Here is a 19917-nt window from a genome sequence, read left to right on the forward strand (position 1 = left end):
TCTCTCTCTCTCTCTCTCTCTCTCTCTCTCTCTCTCTCTCTCTCTCTCTCTGTCTGTCTCTTTGTGTGTGTGTGTGTGTGTGTGTGTGTGTATGTATAATGCACGCGCGCAAGTGATAACTTCTCGAGCTGAACACTACCTTGAACGCATTAAATTGAATACTAGACACTGAAGTTTGGGTGTCTGCCCGCTCAGACGCATTGTGGCATGAGTTTTCAAATGGATAGTATTAAATTCGGTGATTCCCATTGGGGATATTTCAAGGTCCATTCTCATCGGTACCCAGGTTATTCCTCTGCTGGTGCGCAGGCATCAGGCAGTTTAAGTCAGCTTAACCTTCGATGAACCGGCAAGAACAATACGATCCCACGTTGCTCGGTTCGTTTTCTTTTCTCCCCATCTACTATGTTATCATCCGAAATCGACCTCCGAGCAACCAAGCAAAATAGTTTGATTCCCTCCAGCCAGATCCATGAGGCGAGGCGTCAGCCAATACTCGAAGGGCAATCCCGCTCGCAAATGATTGGGTTTTGTCCAGGTACCCGTTTTGACATCGCCCTTGTCGCCCTATGCACCAATGGAAAGGCAAACGAGTATAAAGAGTCCTGTGTGAAGGAGTTAAAAGTGAATGGCTCTATGTCAGTGGTACTTCTCGTTCGACTACCATTCCAGGACTACTTCCTATCGACTTCTAATTGACTTCTAGTCGACTTCATGCACGACAATAATACAGCGGTGGGTACTTGACTCTCCTGTTTCCGTCACTTCCTCCCAGACGGGGGTTGACAAATGGTCGTATCGTGTCACGTAAGCCAGCCCCTTTGATATGCAAAACATCATCGCGGCATCCGTGGGCTCGTATTGAGTCCAAATATGGTCATATTTCACTTTTGAGTGCGTCCGATATCCTCCTCGTGTGCATATATGCAACGTCGCGGTCGAAACCAGAAGATCTCAGGTTAGATGGGGCTTCGAGATGCATGCAACTCATCATGCTCGAATGTAGAGAAAGTCCTCTGCGTCATGTAGAACCAATGGGAGTGCGCCGTTAGAGTCTCGCGTGCCAATATCGGCTGCAAAGGGAACGCCGAGTTATGCAACCTTCCGCAAACAATAGCAGATCGTGATGGTAAGGCTGGCTTCCTGCAAAGCGGATGGTGCGTCAGATGCAACAATTGTCGAGCATCAGCCCTATGGGGCAGACAGACGTATGTGTGAGCATGAATCTGCACCTACATCTGTTTCTCTCTCTCTCTCTCGCCCCTTATTTTCCCCCCGGTTGGTTTTGGAGCCTGACCCCAGCTTCTTTACTTACCTACAAACACAAACCTGACGTTGTCGTGGCCCCCCTCGTCAAGCGGCACAGCCTGCGCATACTATAACCTCTTCTTCAACGGTCCACAGCCTACATCTGTATGCATGCAGTGTAACGCACGCAAAACTTACACACACACACACACACACACACACACCTCTTCTGACACAACACTTACTGTCGTGCTACTGCCAGTATAGTTCGCAGGTTATGGTCCCCGAGGTGGCAAAGGGCGTGGGTTCCAGGTGAGGGGAATCGCATCTGCAATGAACTGACGTGGCAACAACAAATCATCGTAACGCAAAGTCTGCCTTATTTCGGCTTGAATGATGCGCAGCCACAATGGCTTGAATGGTTGAAGAATCGCATAGATGTTGATGAGTATCCGACGGTGGACTCACGAGCAAGACTGGGCAACCAACAAGGGAGCCCTGGCATTTCCCTTTTCTTGAAACTTGACGATTGACTTGTGCTTCATCTCATTCCCTGCCATCGAATCCTTTGAAGTATGTTAGGACTCGTCGGGAGGCTGGGAAAGCGTGTAAGAATCACAGACTTGTATCCTTCGTGGGCTCATTCTTGCGTTCTAGTATAGCCCAGCTCCCATGGGCGAATGATGAGTATGCTGTGTAGATAGGGCCAACATGATTTTTGGGCATTGTCGTGTGAGAATTTTGTTCCGAACTGAGAAGTCATGTATAAAGGTAGCGAAGATGATTAATATGGGCCGGTCCCTACTTGTTGTTTCAATATATGGATATATCCACAGCAAAGGCATCTAAGCTGTACACAACATCTTGCGATTCTCCCGATTTTGCTATTGGTGAAGCGAATCCCTAACCTAACAACAGAGCTACTGTATATGTATATGTAGATACGGGCTAATAAGTTGGAAAATCCTGGCCAAATAACATTCGGTTTCAATCAAGACAATGAAGATTTCTGCCATGAACGTTTAGTCAAGCTGTAAAACTAAAGTTGATTGCTCATTTTCCTCTGTGCTGTCATGTGCTGTCCTGTAGCTGTCTTGTTGGTTCACCTACCATTACGCGTGGTGAGAAATAGTCGCGCAACTTGCTGGTCATGGCTCGATACAGAGTACGTGGTGTAACTCTGTTGGCAAGATATGATGGCAGACTAGGTACCTACGTATTCTACAGGTGAGCATATCGATGGGTGTAAGCAGATGCGGAATGATAATAGCCAACAGGATACCCGTGCCGAGGAATCCGTCGCGCAAATGCTCTGGCCTAGACAACCCGGATGGTCCAGGCTGGGCGGGCGGATGCAATCCATCGTTCGACTGGGTACCTACTCTGTTGTAGGAAGTTTCGAAATTCGACTCTCCATACGGAAATAGCAGAGAGGCAGAGAGGCAGGCATAGGGCCCGGCCAGACCAGTCTCAATCCCATACGGACTCTCTCAGTTCAGTTAGGGTCACCGCTGGGTCTCGAGGTTCCCTAGCAAGACGCCCAGGGACAAGGGGTCAGACTGGGCCATTTCCATTGCGTAGCCAGGTTCCGATTGGACAAAGAGGTGTTCCGTTCGCGAGCGGGCCAATGACAAGGGCCGGGCAATCTCCATTCTCATGTGCTGACCGCTTTTCCGCTAGTGAAATGGCGGAGACCGGAAAAGAAGAGAAGGGCATCATCACAGAAGAGAGTTTCAAGCAAGGGCAATCCACATTACATAGTCAGAGATCGATCGTCTCGGCCCAAGTCGCTGTAAAGGGAAAGCTATTTCTTTCATATCTTTTCTATTGCTCATATACAAAAACAGTGCAGGCATATCCTAGGTCAGTAGAGTGGACTGTGAATCATGAAGAAGAACCACGTCGAGTCGAATTTGGATTTCGTGATTTCCAACAGGTTTGTCCAACAATAACCAGTGCAGCATTTGATCAGTCGGGTTCAGTAGGTAAGCGAGGCAGGGTAGGTAATGTAGTCAAGTGAGTGAGATCGTCTGGCTTATTCCCCTGCAAAATGCGATAGCTGTAGGTATTCCGGAGTGCAGTATCCATAGTTCACTGTCCGCCGTAAGACCTGCATACTTCCTTACCTTGGATAGGTTCTTAGCTGCTGCTTGGCTTATTGAGTTGACACGCTGACTTTGACGCAAGAGGGGGGGGTTTCAACTAATTCTTCTTTCTCTCTATCCCCTACACACATACACACACACACATATAGTCACAAAAATAAGATGACAGCTGCCGGCTAAAGCATGCAAGCTTCCATTCTTGTTTGGATTCGAAACGTGGAGGTATCTCATGCGGATTCGCGGCGTCGAGAAAGAAGATGGCGGGAAAGGCACAGTAAGGCTGAAAACGCACGTCAGCACCTTCTTTTTCCCCTTGTGTGGCGGCGTAGCAAGTCGTGTCTCCCCCATGGGATTGGCTCTTAATAGTCTGGGAATGGTTGATCGTCATGTCACTCGACTATAGGAGCTACGTGGTGGTAGCTACAGGAGTAGGCAATGTACATATTAGTAGGTAGGTACATTTAGGTAAGCTTGATGCACACTAGAAGGCTTATACTCCCTTACCTACCTCGTCTTCCTCTCTACCTTGGGTTGCAATTAGATCACTCGGTCCCGTGTTGCTGCGAATAAATATACCCAATACCTATCCAATCATGATACGATGCGTCTCACCCCCCCTCGTACCTGCACGATTCGTCTATTCCCTTCGGTATCTGGCGCAGCCCTCTCTTTCTGTCTTTTTCTCCCCACATACCTACATGGCGTCGAAGGTCCCTTTACATACCTATATGCTATTGCGCAGGTAGGCTGCGTGTCCATTGGCTTGATTGGGCAGTCTCTGCAACACAGGGGCGATTCAAGGGACTTTTTATTTCGATTGATAATCACAATTGTACTGTACGACACAGTGGGCAGGATCTGAAAATATGAAGAGTGCAGGTATTGCATGTACTGTAGTGTTCTCGGTAAATAAGGCGAGAGACACGACCAACACGGTGCGGCACGGCGTTTAGATGAGCTAACGTGGGTATTGTCTAGTGTAAGGTTTACTGGTCATGGAGCACGGAAGGCGTTCGTTCCTGGCTGCCAACGGTGTTGATCAGTCCCAATTCCTGGCCCCCAACGACGATGACGACGATAACGATGACGCGCTGAGGGCACCCCAAGTAAGTATCTACAAACTACGTAGGTAAGCTATATACGTACGTACACACTTACATAGTAGGTATACAGTGCAGTCCTTCCTTTGCTTGAAATTGGGTCAGCATAACATGATTGTTATGTGCAGTGGACGAGTTACAATAGGTACTGAGTACCTACTCCTAACCAACTTTCTAGCCCAGATTGCCTTTCAAATCTACCTTGATATTACATACCATGATCGTTCCACTATTGATGCAGGTAACATGACAATGGCTTTCCCAAGGGTTTGGGGCCGAGGCGAGGGATCGAGCGAGCTCCAGCCACGCAGCGGATCCCGCAGCCCGCTCTTGTTCTTTATTTATTTCTGTCAAAAAACTTTTCCCGCATGGTAAACGGTACACTCCTCCTCGGCTCTAAGCTCGCTGGTATGGTATTTTCATATATATCTAGATCTGTAGCGACCACATTCGCTCAAAATTTGCCCGATGAACAGCGTGTGATGGTGCTACCTAGGAGGAGGAGGAGGAGGAGGAGAAGAAGAAGAAGAAGCGTTTGCTGGAGCGGCCGCATCAAACGCCTGACTGACTACATACTGCTAATACTCGGTACGTACTTGGCAAGTGGGCTGCCAGAGCGGAAGAACTTGTTCAAGTTAGTCAGTGTGGGTAATCAACTAGCATGTACAGGCGAGCAAACTGGAAGAGCCTCGATGCGCGTGTACGTGGACTGAAATACCGCTGGGTCGGGCGGATCGCGAGCGGCCGGGCAGACACCCGCGGGAATATAGTGTACACAGCCGTGGTGAGTAGGCCAATCAATCGAGGGCGTCGCGCGAACCAACATCAGTCAAAGCCAAAGCCCCAGTTCATCAGAATGTCCCTTCTGCTGGGTACAACGGCCTGGCGACGGGGCATGTGAAGGCGTTGTAATGTCATGTTGGAAACATGAGGTTTGTAGGGTGCCGGATCTCGCAAAACCCGTCATATCTGCAACGCACCTCTCTTCTCGCTCATTGTACGGAGGTAACGGAGGTATACAATACCCAGCTGTCTGTGTATCTATCACTACTGTGTATTGCGGCCCCGTGTGTGTTCCAATTTCGTCCCTCATCTCTGGTCTTGCTTCTTCTTTTTGATGTTTCGCCCTACCACTGCCAGCTTTCCCACATGCAATGCGACCTTGTGCTGCAAGACTTACAATGGTTAGCTGCGCGCAGAACCGCCCACATCATCACACACTCATACACCCACTGACCGGCTGGTCTTCTGTTTCCCCCCCATGTCAGTTGATGCTCCATTGCGACTGGCAGAACCACGATGCTGGACTCCCTGCTGATTGGACTGGATGGAGGACCAGGGGGGATTCCTTCTGCCAACTTGGACCACCATTTCGCGCTTTTTTCGGCGCGCCTTATTACAGTGTGTCTGTCTATCTGTCTGTCTGTCTGACTGACTGAGGCACTCATTCGTGTCTTCCTGACCAACAAACTGGTTGCAGTGACCGTTGATCCTTCCTCCATCCCATCCATAAGTCTTCCCCTCTCTTCCGAACATGCGTCTGCGAAGATGGGCCAGAATATACCATGTGAACCAACAACGCATACACGTGCGGGCGCGCGGTAGATGCAAACCAGACACTTGACACACCTCGCGGCGTACCTAGTCTCTACAATGGTTGGTATGGAATTTCCAACAATCCCAAGCACGAAGCTTGAGTTTCGGCGATTGCCCCAATCCAGAGCCGCTAGCAATGTGCCTATCTGCGTACATATCTATTATGGTTGGTGGAGACGGACAGATTGGGCCTGGACTAGAAGGGACTTTTGGCCTCTGGCATGACTGGAGCTACCTTATACATATGCACTCCAGTTTTCTTAATAACGCACATATGCCTACACAGTACCTACCGACCAACCAACCAAGCCTACCTAATATTTACACAGTACATAGTAGTAGTGGTAGGCAGTACTCTGTGCTGGGTACTAGTAGTTGTAGTAGTAGGTAGGCGCAGTTCATACTGTCATGTACTTTGTACCTATCTACCTCTACCCAGTATTTGCATCTATGAGTTATGTCGCGACATCTTCAGAACTGCTGGCTGTCAACCCTGGCTGGTATCCGTTGTGGTCCCTCGCTCACTCTCTCCTCCCTCCCTCCCTCCCTCCCTCCTCGCCGCCCCCCTCCCCGGCTGTTGGCTGTTGGGTCGATCTACGTACGTACATGAAGTTTACAATTTAGGTAGGGACCCCTACCTACACCTACACTACGAGGGCTGTGAGGGTTGATCGTCTTGTGCGCCCGCTGCATCAAATGGCCCATGGTCCCTTACCAAGTCCCGACCAAGAGGGCTGCGGGTTTCCCGCATCAAGGAATTCCTTGCATTTGCCTGCTGGTTCGAGCATCTGGCTGCAATGCGTATGTACCTACGTAGCTGAGTGTCTGTTATCGTAAGCTGCTCATGTGCATTGCATCACCTCTTCTTCTTTGCATTGATCACTGCGGCGGGCCACTCGGGTATCCTGAAAAGCATCAATCTCATGAATATGTTAATGGAATGGTACATCGCTGCGACATAATGTCCTTGATATAATTTTATAGAGGCTCGACTGGTGGGTCAAGTTTCCCTCTCGCGTATTGGTATCTATGTAGAGCCGGTGAAGGCGCTGTCTGACTCGTTCATATCGTAAAGGCCCGCCTATATGGCGACATGGCCGTATTGGAAAATCGTAGTAGTACATGATGTATGAGAAAAAGAAAGAAAAACTTGTTTCTCGACCTTGAGGTCTCTCGGTATTGTTTCAATGTGCCCGGAGTTTTGTGTTGCTGTTTCCTTACTGCCAACTTGTAGTCAGGCAATGATGCCATTGGGCTTTTTGTCTTCTTCTTCTGGTTGAATTCCTTGACTACTTGGTCTGCACCAAGAATTCGGCTTAATACCCGCGCCGCATCAGTGCAGATACTGGCTCGAGCATATTGGCATTTGGACTGCGCGGGATCGTGTTTGTCATGGGCGGCAGCTGCGTTGGCGGCGGCGCAATGAGATTAGTCGCCGAAGACCGAGGGCCAAACGATGCTGAATCGTAGCCTTCCGACCGGACGTCGAGGGTGCCAATGTCAAACCTCTTTGAGCAGCCGTCTTCCATGTGTCTGAGAGCATGTTAGCAATCCAGCCTGGAATATTTTCATAGCGAACAAGGCACCGGGGGAGGGGCGCTGATAAGCAAATCTGTTAATGCATACCTTCTAAGTGTGTCTTTTCTCGCAAACGATCGGTGACAGTAATCACATCGGTGGTTCTTCTCCCTCATGTGTACGCTTTGGTGGTGTCTTGTCAAGTCCGTCTTGCGGACGAATTTCCGATCGCAATCGCCCACTGTGCACGGGAAAGGATACTCCCGATTCTCATCATGTGTTTCGAGATGGGCCTTGTAATTATAACTCCTGCTGAACAGTTTTCCACACCCCTTGACCTCACATTGGTAGTTGGCGTCTTCCTTGGAGGTGAGTTTGCGCGTCTTTGGCCGCGGTCCCCTGTTCATCCGGTGGTAGGGCAGAGCATTCTGATGATGTGGAGGCGGCTGTGCGGCCGAGATAGAAGGGTACACGCTGCACTCTAGTGCGTACTCTGACCTGGGCATTGAACTGGACGGCGCATCCGAGAGATATCCAGTACTGCTCGCTGCGCTACTATAGCCGCCAATTTCTACGGGCATGGCCGGGCCAGCATGTGGCGACGGGTATCTTGAAACCTCCGGGTCTGGATACTCGCTGCTGCTCTCCATCTTGACTCGAGGCTGCGGAGAAGCGCTGGGGCGGTATCCGTAGAACGGTCTCTGTACCATGGCCGGAGAATGTGACAGTGTCCTTGGAAACGGTTGTGGGCTAAGGGATCCTACAGCCGCTGGCGCTTGTGTAGTTGTGTAGATGCCGTGATAGTCGGAGTGTAGGGGAGTGTCGTATCCTGTATAGGTATCGTAGCTTGCAAGAATGTTCTGGGGCACGTCTGCTGACGAAGATGGCGCCAGTAAGGTAGCATGCCACTCTGCCGACGAGGTTGCGTCCAGCGCCAGCGACTCTGACTCCAGGCTGGGATCCATTCCACAGGCCTGTTCGTACAATGATGGGATCTTGTAATGAGCGTCTCCTAGACCTGGCGAGGGCAGGTCAGTGTTGAGTGAAGATGCGGGTGACCTGCTCAGCGGCGGAGGCGACAAATCCATCACGAAATCGAAGCCGGACAGTTGGGGGTTTCCTGGATGCTCAATTGTGGTAATATGATCTGATATATAAGCGACAATACTGGGCCCCCCGGGGGAAAGAGTTGTCTCGACACGAAGGAGCGGCGCTGACTACGCCTGGGTCTTGCTTGGTGATGTGGGAGCCTGCTGCTGTTGCGTGTAAGATGGTGGTTTTTCTTCTTCTCCTTATGGTGGTAGTCCTTCAAAACGCCAGCAAGATAATTAATAAATTTTATGTATCTTTCCCTGTCAATCGTCTGGAGAGATGCATACGACAAATCCTTTGAGTGCGCGTGAACAAATGCGAGTGAGTGCGGGCGATCAACTAGCTGGGAGTTGCTGGGCTGATCCCATATATGTATGAGTGAGCAGGAATAATAAATAGACAAACACGACAAAAGACTAATAAGATTAGAGTATGTAGGCATGGTGCGTTATGGCAGACAGCAGACCCAGAGCCTGGATCTGGAGGTATCCATTCTTTCATCCATCCATCCATCAATCAATCCTTCCAACCATTCATCCGTCCATCTCATCCACACATGGATACTTAACATGGTATTCATAGCAAAAGGCAGGGCTAGGACAGGGCCGAGCAAGCTTCTGCCTGTTGGATCAATTTTTGGATCGGACGGCATATGAATAAACTATCACCAGGTGGGTGAGTGGGAACAACAGCAGAGCGGCCCCTCTTGTTGGACCCCGAGAATACCTGACGGGTGGATGCGAGGTACTTTGACCCAAGCGAGAAATTGAGAAATTGGTACATGTCTACCAAATATACATACATAACGCACATACCTACAGCCAACGGTCGCGCCCCATGTAACGGTAGGTAGGTTAAGGTACGTACCTCATCTTTTCCGTACTGCACTCACTCACCCATGGGAGAGATTTTGGTAGCCAATAAGCCTGTTAAGTTGAAGCTTACCAAAGTCGAGGGGAGCGGGGGCTGTGAGGGTCACACACTGTTGCTTGCTCCTTTTTTTTTTTCCTTTTTCCCCTTCCCTTTTGCATGGATCACGACCCAAAGATGGACTGACTAATAAGGCTGGACAGTCCAGGGCAGACCCTGACGGACCTAATGTAGCCTTACAGGGGCGGACCCCATCTATTTGAATCCCATTTGTAGGGACGATATACATCTGGACACAAATTGTCTGGCAGTTACTGCTTTTGCCCTATATCAACTGTCCATGCGCGCATCTAGATATGACAACATGACTTGCACAAATTTGTGTCAGTTGTCGTGTACAGTTCCTAACCTAGTTCAATCAGAATCAGAATCGCGCAAACACTATTCGTACCGCACACGGGCTTGCCAGTGATAAATGACGACGGGTGGACGGACCAACTACACTACGCGACTATATCCGCATTGGGAGTATGGAGACCTCTGAGCTAGCCGAACCGAGCCTGGACTCTAATTCTGAAGGATCAAACAAGGGACTTGGGTGACAGCCAAGCCCATGCAATTGTGACACAGCTACATAGTACTCATCTTTCATGTCTATCATCTTGTTCCATGGGGAAAGGGGAAGAAGATCGTATAAGAGATCTGACTCGAACCCTGGAAAAAGAAGGATATATCTATAATAAAAATGTCATACACAGTCATGCATATCAGGTATATACACGATATAGGTACATATTCGATCCTATATCTATCTTAGCAGGGCAAAAATTGAATATACACGGCCATGTCGATGGCAATCGGACAAGGACCTCATACAAGACGAAGAAAAGAAGATTGTCACTGAAATCAATACCATGGCTGACTGAGTCTATTGAGCGACACTCACAAGAAACACGATCGCTAGCATAGCCGAAATTCCGCGATGCCGTCTTCAGTACCGTGGAGCCAGGATGACGCCAAGAAACGAACACTGCTTCCTAGTATTTGTATTTGATCCTGTTTTCTCGTTCGGGCAAGTGCGGTGTTGTGCACGTTACACGGTGTGTTGTTGTGGCGGCTCTGTATGCTTTCACGCAGACACTTGATCTACGCTCGTCTAGTCGCAGGATATTCATGTGGGAGAACCGACGGCACAACGACGAGTTGCGGAGTTGAGAGCATACGGCCCCCGAGTCTTCGTGGTGTTCGACCCGTGAGCCAGTTCGGGGTATTTGGAAGTGGTATAGATGGTGGGCCTAGATGAACAATTGCTTCCTCCACAAGCACAACGTATGAATGTGGATGGAAAATATCGTGTATGGAAACGCGTCGGGCCGGTCACTATCAACTATGGAACCCCGGGCAGGTATTGTATCGCGTACTATAGTATACTGTGTAAATCAGGAGTTTAGTTATCCCCCCTTCTTCTCATTTTTCATGCCAATATGGCTAGAACGAGCATCAGTGGGTGGTAATTACAAATATGGGCTTTCATATATTTTCTTCGTTTTTCTTTTCTTTTTCTCTCTCGCATCATTTCCGATATCAAGACACATTCAGAAGCAAATAATTCACTATCATGATGGCCAGAAGATTCGCAGTATACCGCCCATCTGCTGATAACCCAATGCACACAGGTCATGTCAGCTGATTTGTTTCCGACAAAGCGTATGACCAGTATCCAGCATGTAAAATGATGTCGTCAATACGTGCGTGGTAGTTGAAGACTTTTTTTTTTTTTTTTTTCCCCCAGTCCAAGGATCCAACATCAGTCCCTGGCTTCTACCGTGTGTGGGAGTATAAAAGGCCGGGAATGATCAGATCATATGCATGCATGCAAGAATCGACGGTGGAGGGGAAATGGGTGCGCATGTTTTTATTTTTGGCACTGCCGTATCATCGGCGCGTAACCCTAGGATCGGGTCGGTCGGGCTCAGTCACAATACTACTACTGTATTCATCTTGTCTTCCAGGTATCACTGCAACGCCTCACTCCCTCTGGTAAATGACTGGGCCTTTTAGAAAGACATCAACGTGATCCGTCTCGGAACAAGACGTCGACACGGATATGCAAGTATACACACTTTAGATACTGTGTGATGGGTAGTTTTTGAGGCAGGTGACAACACCACCGAGTACCAAGTACCTACATTACCTAGGCACTTGCCCATACATAACGCTAACAGGCTTGTACCCGCAACGAGGACGCAGTTGGCACCCCCGCAGCTTGTCGTCCCGGGAGGATTTTAGTACTTACCAGTGGATGAAGGCTAGTGAAAAAGTACTGCGCAGGACCCATTACAGGGGGCTGGGGGTGGGAGGGGGCGCCCGGCCCACAGTCCGAACATTTGCAGCAATGGAAGCTGGGGCCGGCCGGTGAAAAGGACAAGAGAGACTGGCGTGGTATCACACTAGTATAGGTATAAATTGGGTAACACTAGAACAAATAAGTAGATTCCGTTCCTAGTCTACGCATTGGTGCTCACACAAAATCAATGGTAGCTACATTAGGATATCAATCTCAATGACTCCTCTTCACATCCTGGGAATCATATCATGCAAATCATAGTCCCAAATCTAGCCGGGTTTTCCCACGTCGTTTTGTGCTTGCAATAGAAAAAGTTTTTCCCACCCAGGTAGCTAGTTACTATCTCTGCAATTCTCTGTGAATATTTACCTTGGTTTGAGGAATGATTTCCAAACAAACAAGTAGCAGGACCAGGATCTTACTGCCCCATTCTTCACCAAAATAATCACTAATCGCGGCTGTTGGGTAAATTAGTCATATCATATCATCACATCATGTCAAGCTTGTGGCATTGCTCTGGAGGCTTGGAGCACTTGTATTGGGCCCCTAGTACAGTACTTACATCATGCGCCAATGACTGCAGCGCCAGGCCTGAAAGTGCCGTCTTGAATGTCGGCATCCCCCAGAGGATCCAACCAAGTCCCAATGCAATGAGAATGTTTAGACCTACAATATCTTTGATGGGAGCTTCATCAACTAATTCCTCAATCACCAATCCATGTTTTTCAAGCCCATCTACTGGTTCAGGCTGCAGAGCCTGACGGTAATTAGAAGCAACTCAGCGTTCATCATGAGTCTAATGACTGCTTTCGATTCTCTTCTGATATTGTTTATTAACTGTCTACACAGAGACCGACCTAGGGTCTCCGTTATTCATCGTGCAGAAGCCGCCTCAGAACCTACCATGAACACCATAATCCAGCTTAGTAGGACAACAACAAACTGCCCATAGATATAGATGATAGCTGGAAATAATTCAAGGGCAATCATGAAAAAAAAAAAAGGTTGTGCTGTGCTAGTCGGCACACTGTGATCGAGCGAATTAGCAATGAGCTCCAAGCACATTCCTTCTCAAAACTCCCGATTTAAACAGTCCAACAAGAATTTGCATGTTCAATTTAATGTTGCAGCTCATCATCACAGGAAAACCCTGTAGCCACGTTAACAGAGGCTGTTGTACTGTATATCGCTAAGGATGTTTTGTATGATACGAGTGGTGGCGGCAGTTCTCACGTCAGATCAGGAGGAAGGACAATGCCGTGCCTGTAAATAACATTATGCTCTGATACTCTTCTTTTACTGACTTGCACAACTTTCATTTTTCTTGTCCTCTTACTTCAATTGAAAGGGAAGTCATTTTGTGAGGCACACCCTGTTCCTGAAAGATGACGATATCTCGGTGCCGAAGGGAGCAGGGAAAGGAAAGAGAATGAAAACGTTCCTCCAAGCACGGCAATCGTTTCCCCCCAACCACGCAGTTATCGAATGGCACATGTGAACAGTAGCAATATTCTCACATACCTGCCTACTCCACAGCTGCTGCCTTGAGTTTTCACTGGATAGGGCTGCCGCAGAGCCGCAGAGGTATTATTGTTGCTAGTCATGTTTTTCTTGTAGTGACTGTCGGAAGCAACTTCCGGCGATGGAGCTCAATGTATGCAGCAGAACAAGAGCGCGCGAGCTCCGCAGATAGGGCTCTGTTCACGCACAACATCGATACCGCACATGTACACCACATAGTGTACAGGCACACTCGCGCACAGACGATCTTGGAGACGTTTATTCTAGAAGTAATGTGGAAGCCCACAAAGTCGGTCAAGCAGTGACATCGCCATGGCCCTTCGCAAACGTGCCGGCAGTCGAGACTCTCCAGCAGAACATATTCCAACGAGGATAAGTCGCCAAAAGTGAGAAGACGTGGAGCTTGAAACATGTCATTGACTCCCGAAGTTTTTTTTCAGAGCGTCCAGAGTATGCAGGGTATTTTGGCATATACATGTCGAGTTGCAGTGGATGATAGAGAGAAACATGGAATTCGGTAATATTGGAGTTTTTACTAACAAGCCTACTTACTGCATGTTATGCTACAGCATTTTTCACAAAAACTCATGTCCAGTCTCCCGTATTCTATTCCAATTCCCGCCATTGACGAGATCGAGTTGAATTGACGCCCGCAAGACTTGATGCAGCGTTGATCAAGAGTTGTAGTGATGCTCGTGCCATAACCTTGAGAGATAACTATCACGTAGGTAAGAAGGTACCTAGGTACCTATCTGCACATCAAGTTGCCCACAAAGCAAGGTGGTGGGTGGCTTGAAATGGGAGCTGGTGGCGGTGCATCAGGTACTGCACTAGGCAGCCCGACACCCCCGAAATGTGGCGCCGCCAAAAACAAACCACCAGTAAGGCGCCAGCTAATGATTCATCCAAATCGTGTTTGTCTCTACACAAACAACGACTTTGGCACATTCCACCCACATAGCACAACCCCAAGCAGAGCTGGAGAATACTCGTACATGGTACTATAAAGCACAGGAACTTGTGGCCGAGCACTTTGAGGCTGCGGCGCCATCCGGCAAACTGGGACTGGGCGGGAAATTGGATGAGCTCAACCTTGAACCTGGCCTCCAGCGGCCTGTGAGTGAGCGAAGGGAGTGACAAGGAGATACAGCGGGGCTGGATGCTGCCGAGACTCGAGATCGGGTACAAACGCCTCCAAAAAGGGGAAGAGGGACAAAAAAAAAAGAGAATTCTCAGATTAGACGGGCATCACAAAGAATTCCTTCCGGCAGCAAGAAGGAGACCAGGACTTGGACGGGCCTCTAACCTTCTGCACCATTTCCCACTGGCCCACCACCAACTTTCAATATCCGCCACCGCCTGTTTCTGTATTTTCACTGTCCTCACCATTCCCTCGCCCATTTTATTGGCTTGTGCCTTATGCGGCAGCACCTTGCGCAGTTGCCTCCACCTCTGCTGCTCGTAGGCAGACCGACGGCTAGGGAATCACGACATTTACGAATATCAAAGGTATTCAAACCTACATAACCGCATGTCGCTTGTGGCCTCTGCGACCCTAACCAGACCCCCGGGAACAACACCCGTGCAGCCGCCAGCATGAAGTTCTTCATCGATGACCTCCCGGTGCTGTTCCCGTATCCGCGGGTGTATCCGGAACAGTATGCCTACATGTGCGACCTGAAAAAGACTCTGGATGCTGGCGGCCATTGCGTGCTAGAGATGCCTTCAGGCACTGGCAAGACCGTCTCTCTCTTGTCGCTCATTGTAGCCTACCAACAGCATTATCCGGAGCACCGAAAACTCATCTACTGTTCCCGTACAATGTCCGAGATCGAAAAGGCACTGGCCGAATTGAAGGCTCTGATGAAGTTTCGTACCCAAGAACTCGGCCACGCCGAGGATTTCCGCGGGCTAGGCTTGACCAGCAGAAAGAACCTGTGTTTGCACCCTTCGGTCAAGCGCGAGAAGAGTGGCGCTATTGTTGATGCCAGGTGCAGGAGCTTGACGGCGGGTTTTGTCAAGGAGAAGAAGGAAAAGGGCGAGAACGTCGACGTCTGTGTCTACCACGATAACCTGGATCTATTGGAACCACATAATTTAATCCCCAATGGTGTCTGGACACTGGAAGGCCTCCTCAGATATGGAGAAGATCACAAGCAGTGTCCCTATTTCACGGCCAGGCGCATGATGCAGTACTGCAACGTCATCATCTACTCCTATCACTACCTCCTAGACCCCAAGATTGCCGAGAGAGTGTCGAAAGAATTCTCAAAAGACTGCATCGTTGTCTTTGATGAGGCGCACAACATAGACAACGTCTGCATCGAGTCCCTCAGCCAAGACATCACCGAGGATTCGCTCCGGAAAGCGACCCGAGGTGCGCAGAATCTGGAGCGCAAGATCAACGAGATGCGAGAGACAGACCGGGCACAATTGGAGAGCGAATATCAAAAGCTGGTCGAGGGTCTCCGGGATCAGGATGAAGCACGACAGGAAGATGCCTTCATGTCCAACCCCGTGCTACCAGACGATCTGCTGAAAGAGGCCGTGCCAGGCAACATCCGTCGGGCGGAGCATTTTGTCGCCTTTCTCAAGAGATTCATCGAGTACCTGAAGAGCCGGATGAAAACCCGAAGGGTCACGTCCGAGACACCCACCTTCTTCCTCGACCATTTGAGAGAGCACACATTTATTGAAAAGAAGCCCCTTCGGTTTTGTGCCGAGCGACTCACATCCTTGGTCCGGACCCTTGAACTGACCAATATTGAAGACTACCAGACCCTGCAAGAGGTTGCCACTTTTGCAACCCTTGTGGCGACTTACGAAAAGGGCTTCTTGCTCATACTCGAACCATTTGAATCGGATACCGCAGAGGTACCGAATCCGGTGCTCCATTTCACCTGCCTGGATGCGGCCATTGCCATCAAGCCCGTTTTTGATCGGTTCAGTTCCGTCATCATCACCTCGGGCACCATCTCCCCGCTGGAAATGTACCCAAAGATGCTCGGATTCAGCGCCGTGATCATGCAATCTTACACAATGACGCTAGCGCGCAAGTCTTTCTTGCCCATGATCGTCACTCGCGGGAGTGATCAGGCGCCCGTGTCGACGAGCTTCCAGGTGCGAAACGAGCCCAGTGTGGTGCGCAACTACGGAAACCTCTTGACCGAGTTTGCCCGAGTCACGCCCGACGGAATGGTCGTCTTCTTCCCATCCTACCTTTACATGGAGTCCATCATTAGCATGTGGCAAGGAATGGGCATTCTCGACCAAGTCTGGAAGTACAAGCTGATCCTGGTCGAGACGCCCGACGCTCAGGAGACGTCATTAGCGCTAGAAACTTACCGCACTGCTTGCTGCAACGGCCGTGGTGCTGTGCTTCTCTGTGTCGCACGTGGCAAGGTGTCGGAAGGTATCGATTTCGACCACCACTACGGACGGACTGTGCTGTGCATGGGCGTGCCGTTTCAGTACACGGAATCTCGAATCCTCAAGGCTCGGTTGGAGTTTCTACGGGAGACGTACCGGATCCGCGAAAACGACTTCTTGTCCTTTGACGCCATGCGACATGCCGCCCAGTGCTTGGGACGTGTCTTGCGAGGCAAGGACGACTACGGTATCATGGTGTTGGCTGACCGTCGTTTCCAAAAGAAGCGCGACCAGCTACCCAAGTGGATTGAGCAGGCCATGCAGGAAGTTGACGTTAATCTCTCGACGGATATGGCCGTCCTAGCAGCAAAGCGCTTCTTGCGTGACATGGCACAACCCTTCCGCTCCAAGGACCAGGAAGGGATAAGCACCTGGAGCATTGACGACTTGAGAAAACACCAGGCGCAGATGGACGAGGAGCACATTGCCGAACTCCAGAGAGAACACGAGGAGACCATGGCCCAGCGGGTCCGGTCGCAACAACAAGCTGCCGTCATGGCACTTGATGACGACTATGACATGGACGAAGACGACGAGAGAGAAATGATGGAAATTGATGGCGTGGCATGAGTATTTCCGGCCTGAGGTGAAGCCATAGACGTTGTTGAAGGGTGAATGTGTTACGGATCCAAGCAGTGGCGCAGGCTATCTACTAGTCATACAAGAAGAACACCTAGTTATCTGTCGAATGATCTTCTGCGCACCAATATGAACGCACTATGTACTGATACCCAGGATTAAACAATTTGACGATTGCGTCGGCAGTTTGTCAAGATGCGATTGCTGTATAACAAATCGTCTTTTCATTGCCGATAGACCGCTTCGAGGTTGTTTAAATTTTCAGATATCAGACATGCATATCTACCTAGTAGGCATGAATCTGTGAAAGCGATATGCATCTGTAAAGTGCCAGAAACTGCCAACGTTTCCTCCTGTCTCTTCCTGCTCCCATTCGTCTTGTCCACAAGCAGCGCGTGCCTGGCCTTGTGTGCTGGCGAATCCTCGGTCGTGACCATGACCATCTCCGCATCTGGCCTATGTTCGACCTATTAGCAAACGAGGATTAGCCTTGGCACGCAGATGATAGACAGGTGATGTACGAAACAGGAATGCAACCAATTCTCCCTCCGACAGGCACAGACGGTACTGGTGATGCACTACATACAACATGCTCCGAAGCGCAGTTCGTATCCCCGGGCTGTTGCCGGCATCGGCCTTAGCGTGGTAACCTACATGGTATGAGGGACGAGACGGAACGAGACCCCCGGCCAGGGCATACATCCTTCTCTCGTTTTGCAGCTACGCAATGTTTGACCTTGATTCACAAAGAGACGAAACGGCAGGTCAAGTTGAGACGAGTACGGGAGCAACATCATTTAGATCAAGCCGGTCCAAACTCTGGTCCTGAAGCATGTCGGCGGAGACTTTCGGAGCAGCGATCGGGAAGCCGCCGCCGGATGCAAGTCGGAATCTGGAAACAAATCTGCCCGGCCCGCACCATGACAACAAGGACGTGGAAAAGTTGACCGATCAAGACGAAGGCACAGACGAGCAGCCAAGGCCTTCGCTGGAACGATGGAACGACCCACAGATCAACGCCTGGAGATTCATTGTCACGAATTACTCCTTCATTCTCATGGGCATGAATGATGCGTGCGTCGGGGCGCTCATCCCCTATATTGAGCCATATTACGGCATTTCGTACACGCTCGTCTCGCTCCTCTTTCTCTCGTCTTTTGTCGGCTATTTCCTTGCCGCTCTCACCAACAATCTCGTACACCATCATTGGGGCCAGCGTGGCGTCGCTGTCCTTGCTCCCCTGGCCCGGTTGATTGGGTATATCCCACTGTGTCTGCATCCACCCTATGCAGCGTTGCCACCGATCATGCTGTTTCCCGGGTTCGGAAACGGTATCGAGGACAGTGCTGTAAGCAAGCATTTTGCAGCAATGTCGTTTCTCTCCCTCTGTCTCTCACTCACTCACACACACACACTCACTCACTCGCGCACACGCGTGTTGATTCTTGCCCCACATGAGGATGTCGTTTGTGGCCGATTTACTCATGGAGAATGCTGACCTCTCTATCATCTAGTGGAATGCCTGGATAGGAAACATGGAAAACGCAAATGAGTTACTGGGGTTTTTGCATGGCTCCTACGGGCTGGGAGCTACAATCGGCCCGCTCGTCGCCACGGCCATGGTCACAAAGGGTGGGCTGCAATGGTATCAGTACTACTACCTAATGATCGGACTAGCCGGGCTCGAGTTAATCCTCACGACCACTGTCTTCTGGGGCGCGACGGGCGCCGTCTACAGAGCCACGCATGCAGAGGCTACGGGCGGTGTGCGGACGACGACACGGACCGTCATGCAATCGCCCGTTGTCTGGCTCGTGGCCTTCTTCCTCCTCGGCTATGTAGGGGCCGAGGTCAGCCTCGGAGGATGGATTGTGACCTTTATGCTGGTAGTGAGGGGCGCCGAAGCTTTTCAGGCTGGCCTGACCGTTACCTTCTTCTGGCTCGGCCTGGCTGTTGGACGCGTGATTTTAGGCTTCGTCACTGGGAGGATTGGAGAAAAGCTTGCCATAACCATCTATCTCGTGCTTTCAACAGCGCTGCAAATTCTATACTGGCTGATTCCGAGCTTTGTCGCCTCTGCCGTATTCGTGGCTCTCGAAGGGTTTTTTCTCGGTCCTCTATTTCCTGCTGCCATTGTCGCCGCAACCAAGCTGCTGCCCAGCGATTACCACGTATCCGCCATTGGCTTTGCCGCAGCTTTCGGCGGTGGAGGAGCGGCTGTTTTCCCGTTCGCCGTTGGGGCCATTGCGTCTAGCAAAGGAGTCGAGGTGTTGCAGCCCATCATTCTCACAATTCTCGTCTTTATCTTCCTGCTGTGGATAACTATCCCTGGCGGTCTTCGGAGAGGCGGTCTGGAACATGCACGAGATACCAACGAAAAGCTGGGACATCAATTGCACAAGGGGTATCAGTGGTTCAGGCAAAAGTTGGGGAAAAGGTAGAAGGCTACTGTAGATACCAAGAGCACTATCTATGGAGTATTTATCTGCTGTCTAGTTCCGCTGTCATTTTT

At 50.0% G+C, this 19917-nt stretch overlaps 3 protein-coding genes across 3 annotated transcripts; 2 read left to right on the top strand and 1 right to left on the bottom strand.

Moving 5' to 3' along the window:
• Positions 1-7365: 7365 nt before the first annotated feature.
• PFICI_07315 (uncharacterized protein) lies at positions 7366-8532 on the bottom strand (the record flags this gene model as incomplete). Its single annotated transcript, XM_007835896.1, has 2 exons — positions 7366-7582; positions 7676-8532. The coding sequence occupies 2 exons, from the start codon at positions 8530-8532 to the stop codon at positions 7366-7368; spliced, it is 1074 nt and encodes a 357-aa protein (XP_007834087.1).
• A 6461-nt stretch (positions 8533-14993) lies between these two features.
• On the top strand, positions 14994-17396 carry PFICI_07316 (DNA repair helicase rad15; the record flags this gene model as incomplete). Its single annotated transcript, XM_007835897.1, has 1 exon — positions 14994-17396. One exon carries the CDS (start codon positions 14994-14996, stop codon positions 17394-17396), a length of 2403 nt encoding a protein of 800 aa, XP_007834088.1.
• Positions 17397-18237: 841 nt separating this feature from the next.
• PFICI_07317 (uncharacterized protein) lies at positions 18238-19846 on the top strand (the record flags this gene model as incomplete). Its single annotated transcript, XM_007835898.1, has 2 exons — positions 18238-18753; positions 18920-19846. 2 exons carry the CDS (start codon positions 18238-18240, stop codon positions 19844-19846), a joined length of 1443 nt encoding a protein of 480 aa, XP_007834089.1.
• Positions 19847-19917: the final 71 nt, after the last annotated feature.

The sequence above is a fragment of the Pestalotiopsis fici genome, assembly GCF_000516985.1.
Source record: "Pestalotiopsis fici W106-1 unplaced genomic scaffold PFICI_Scf_4, whole genome shotgun sequence".
Taxonomy (NCBI): Eukaryota; Fungi; Ascomycota; class Sordariomycetes; order Amphisphaeriales; family Sporocadaceae; genus Pestalotiopsis; species Pestalotiopsis fici.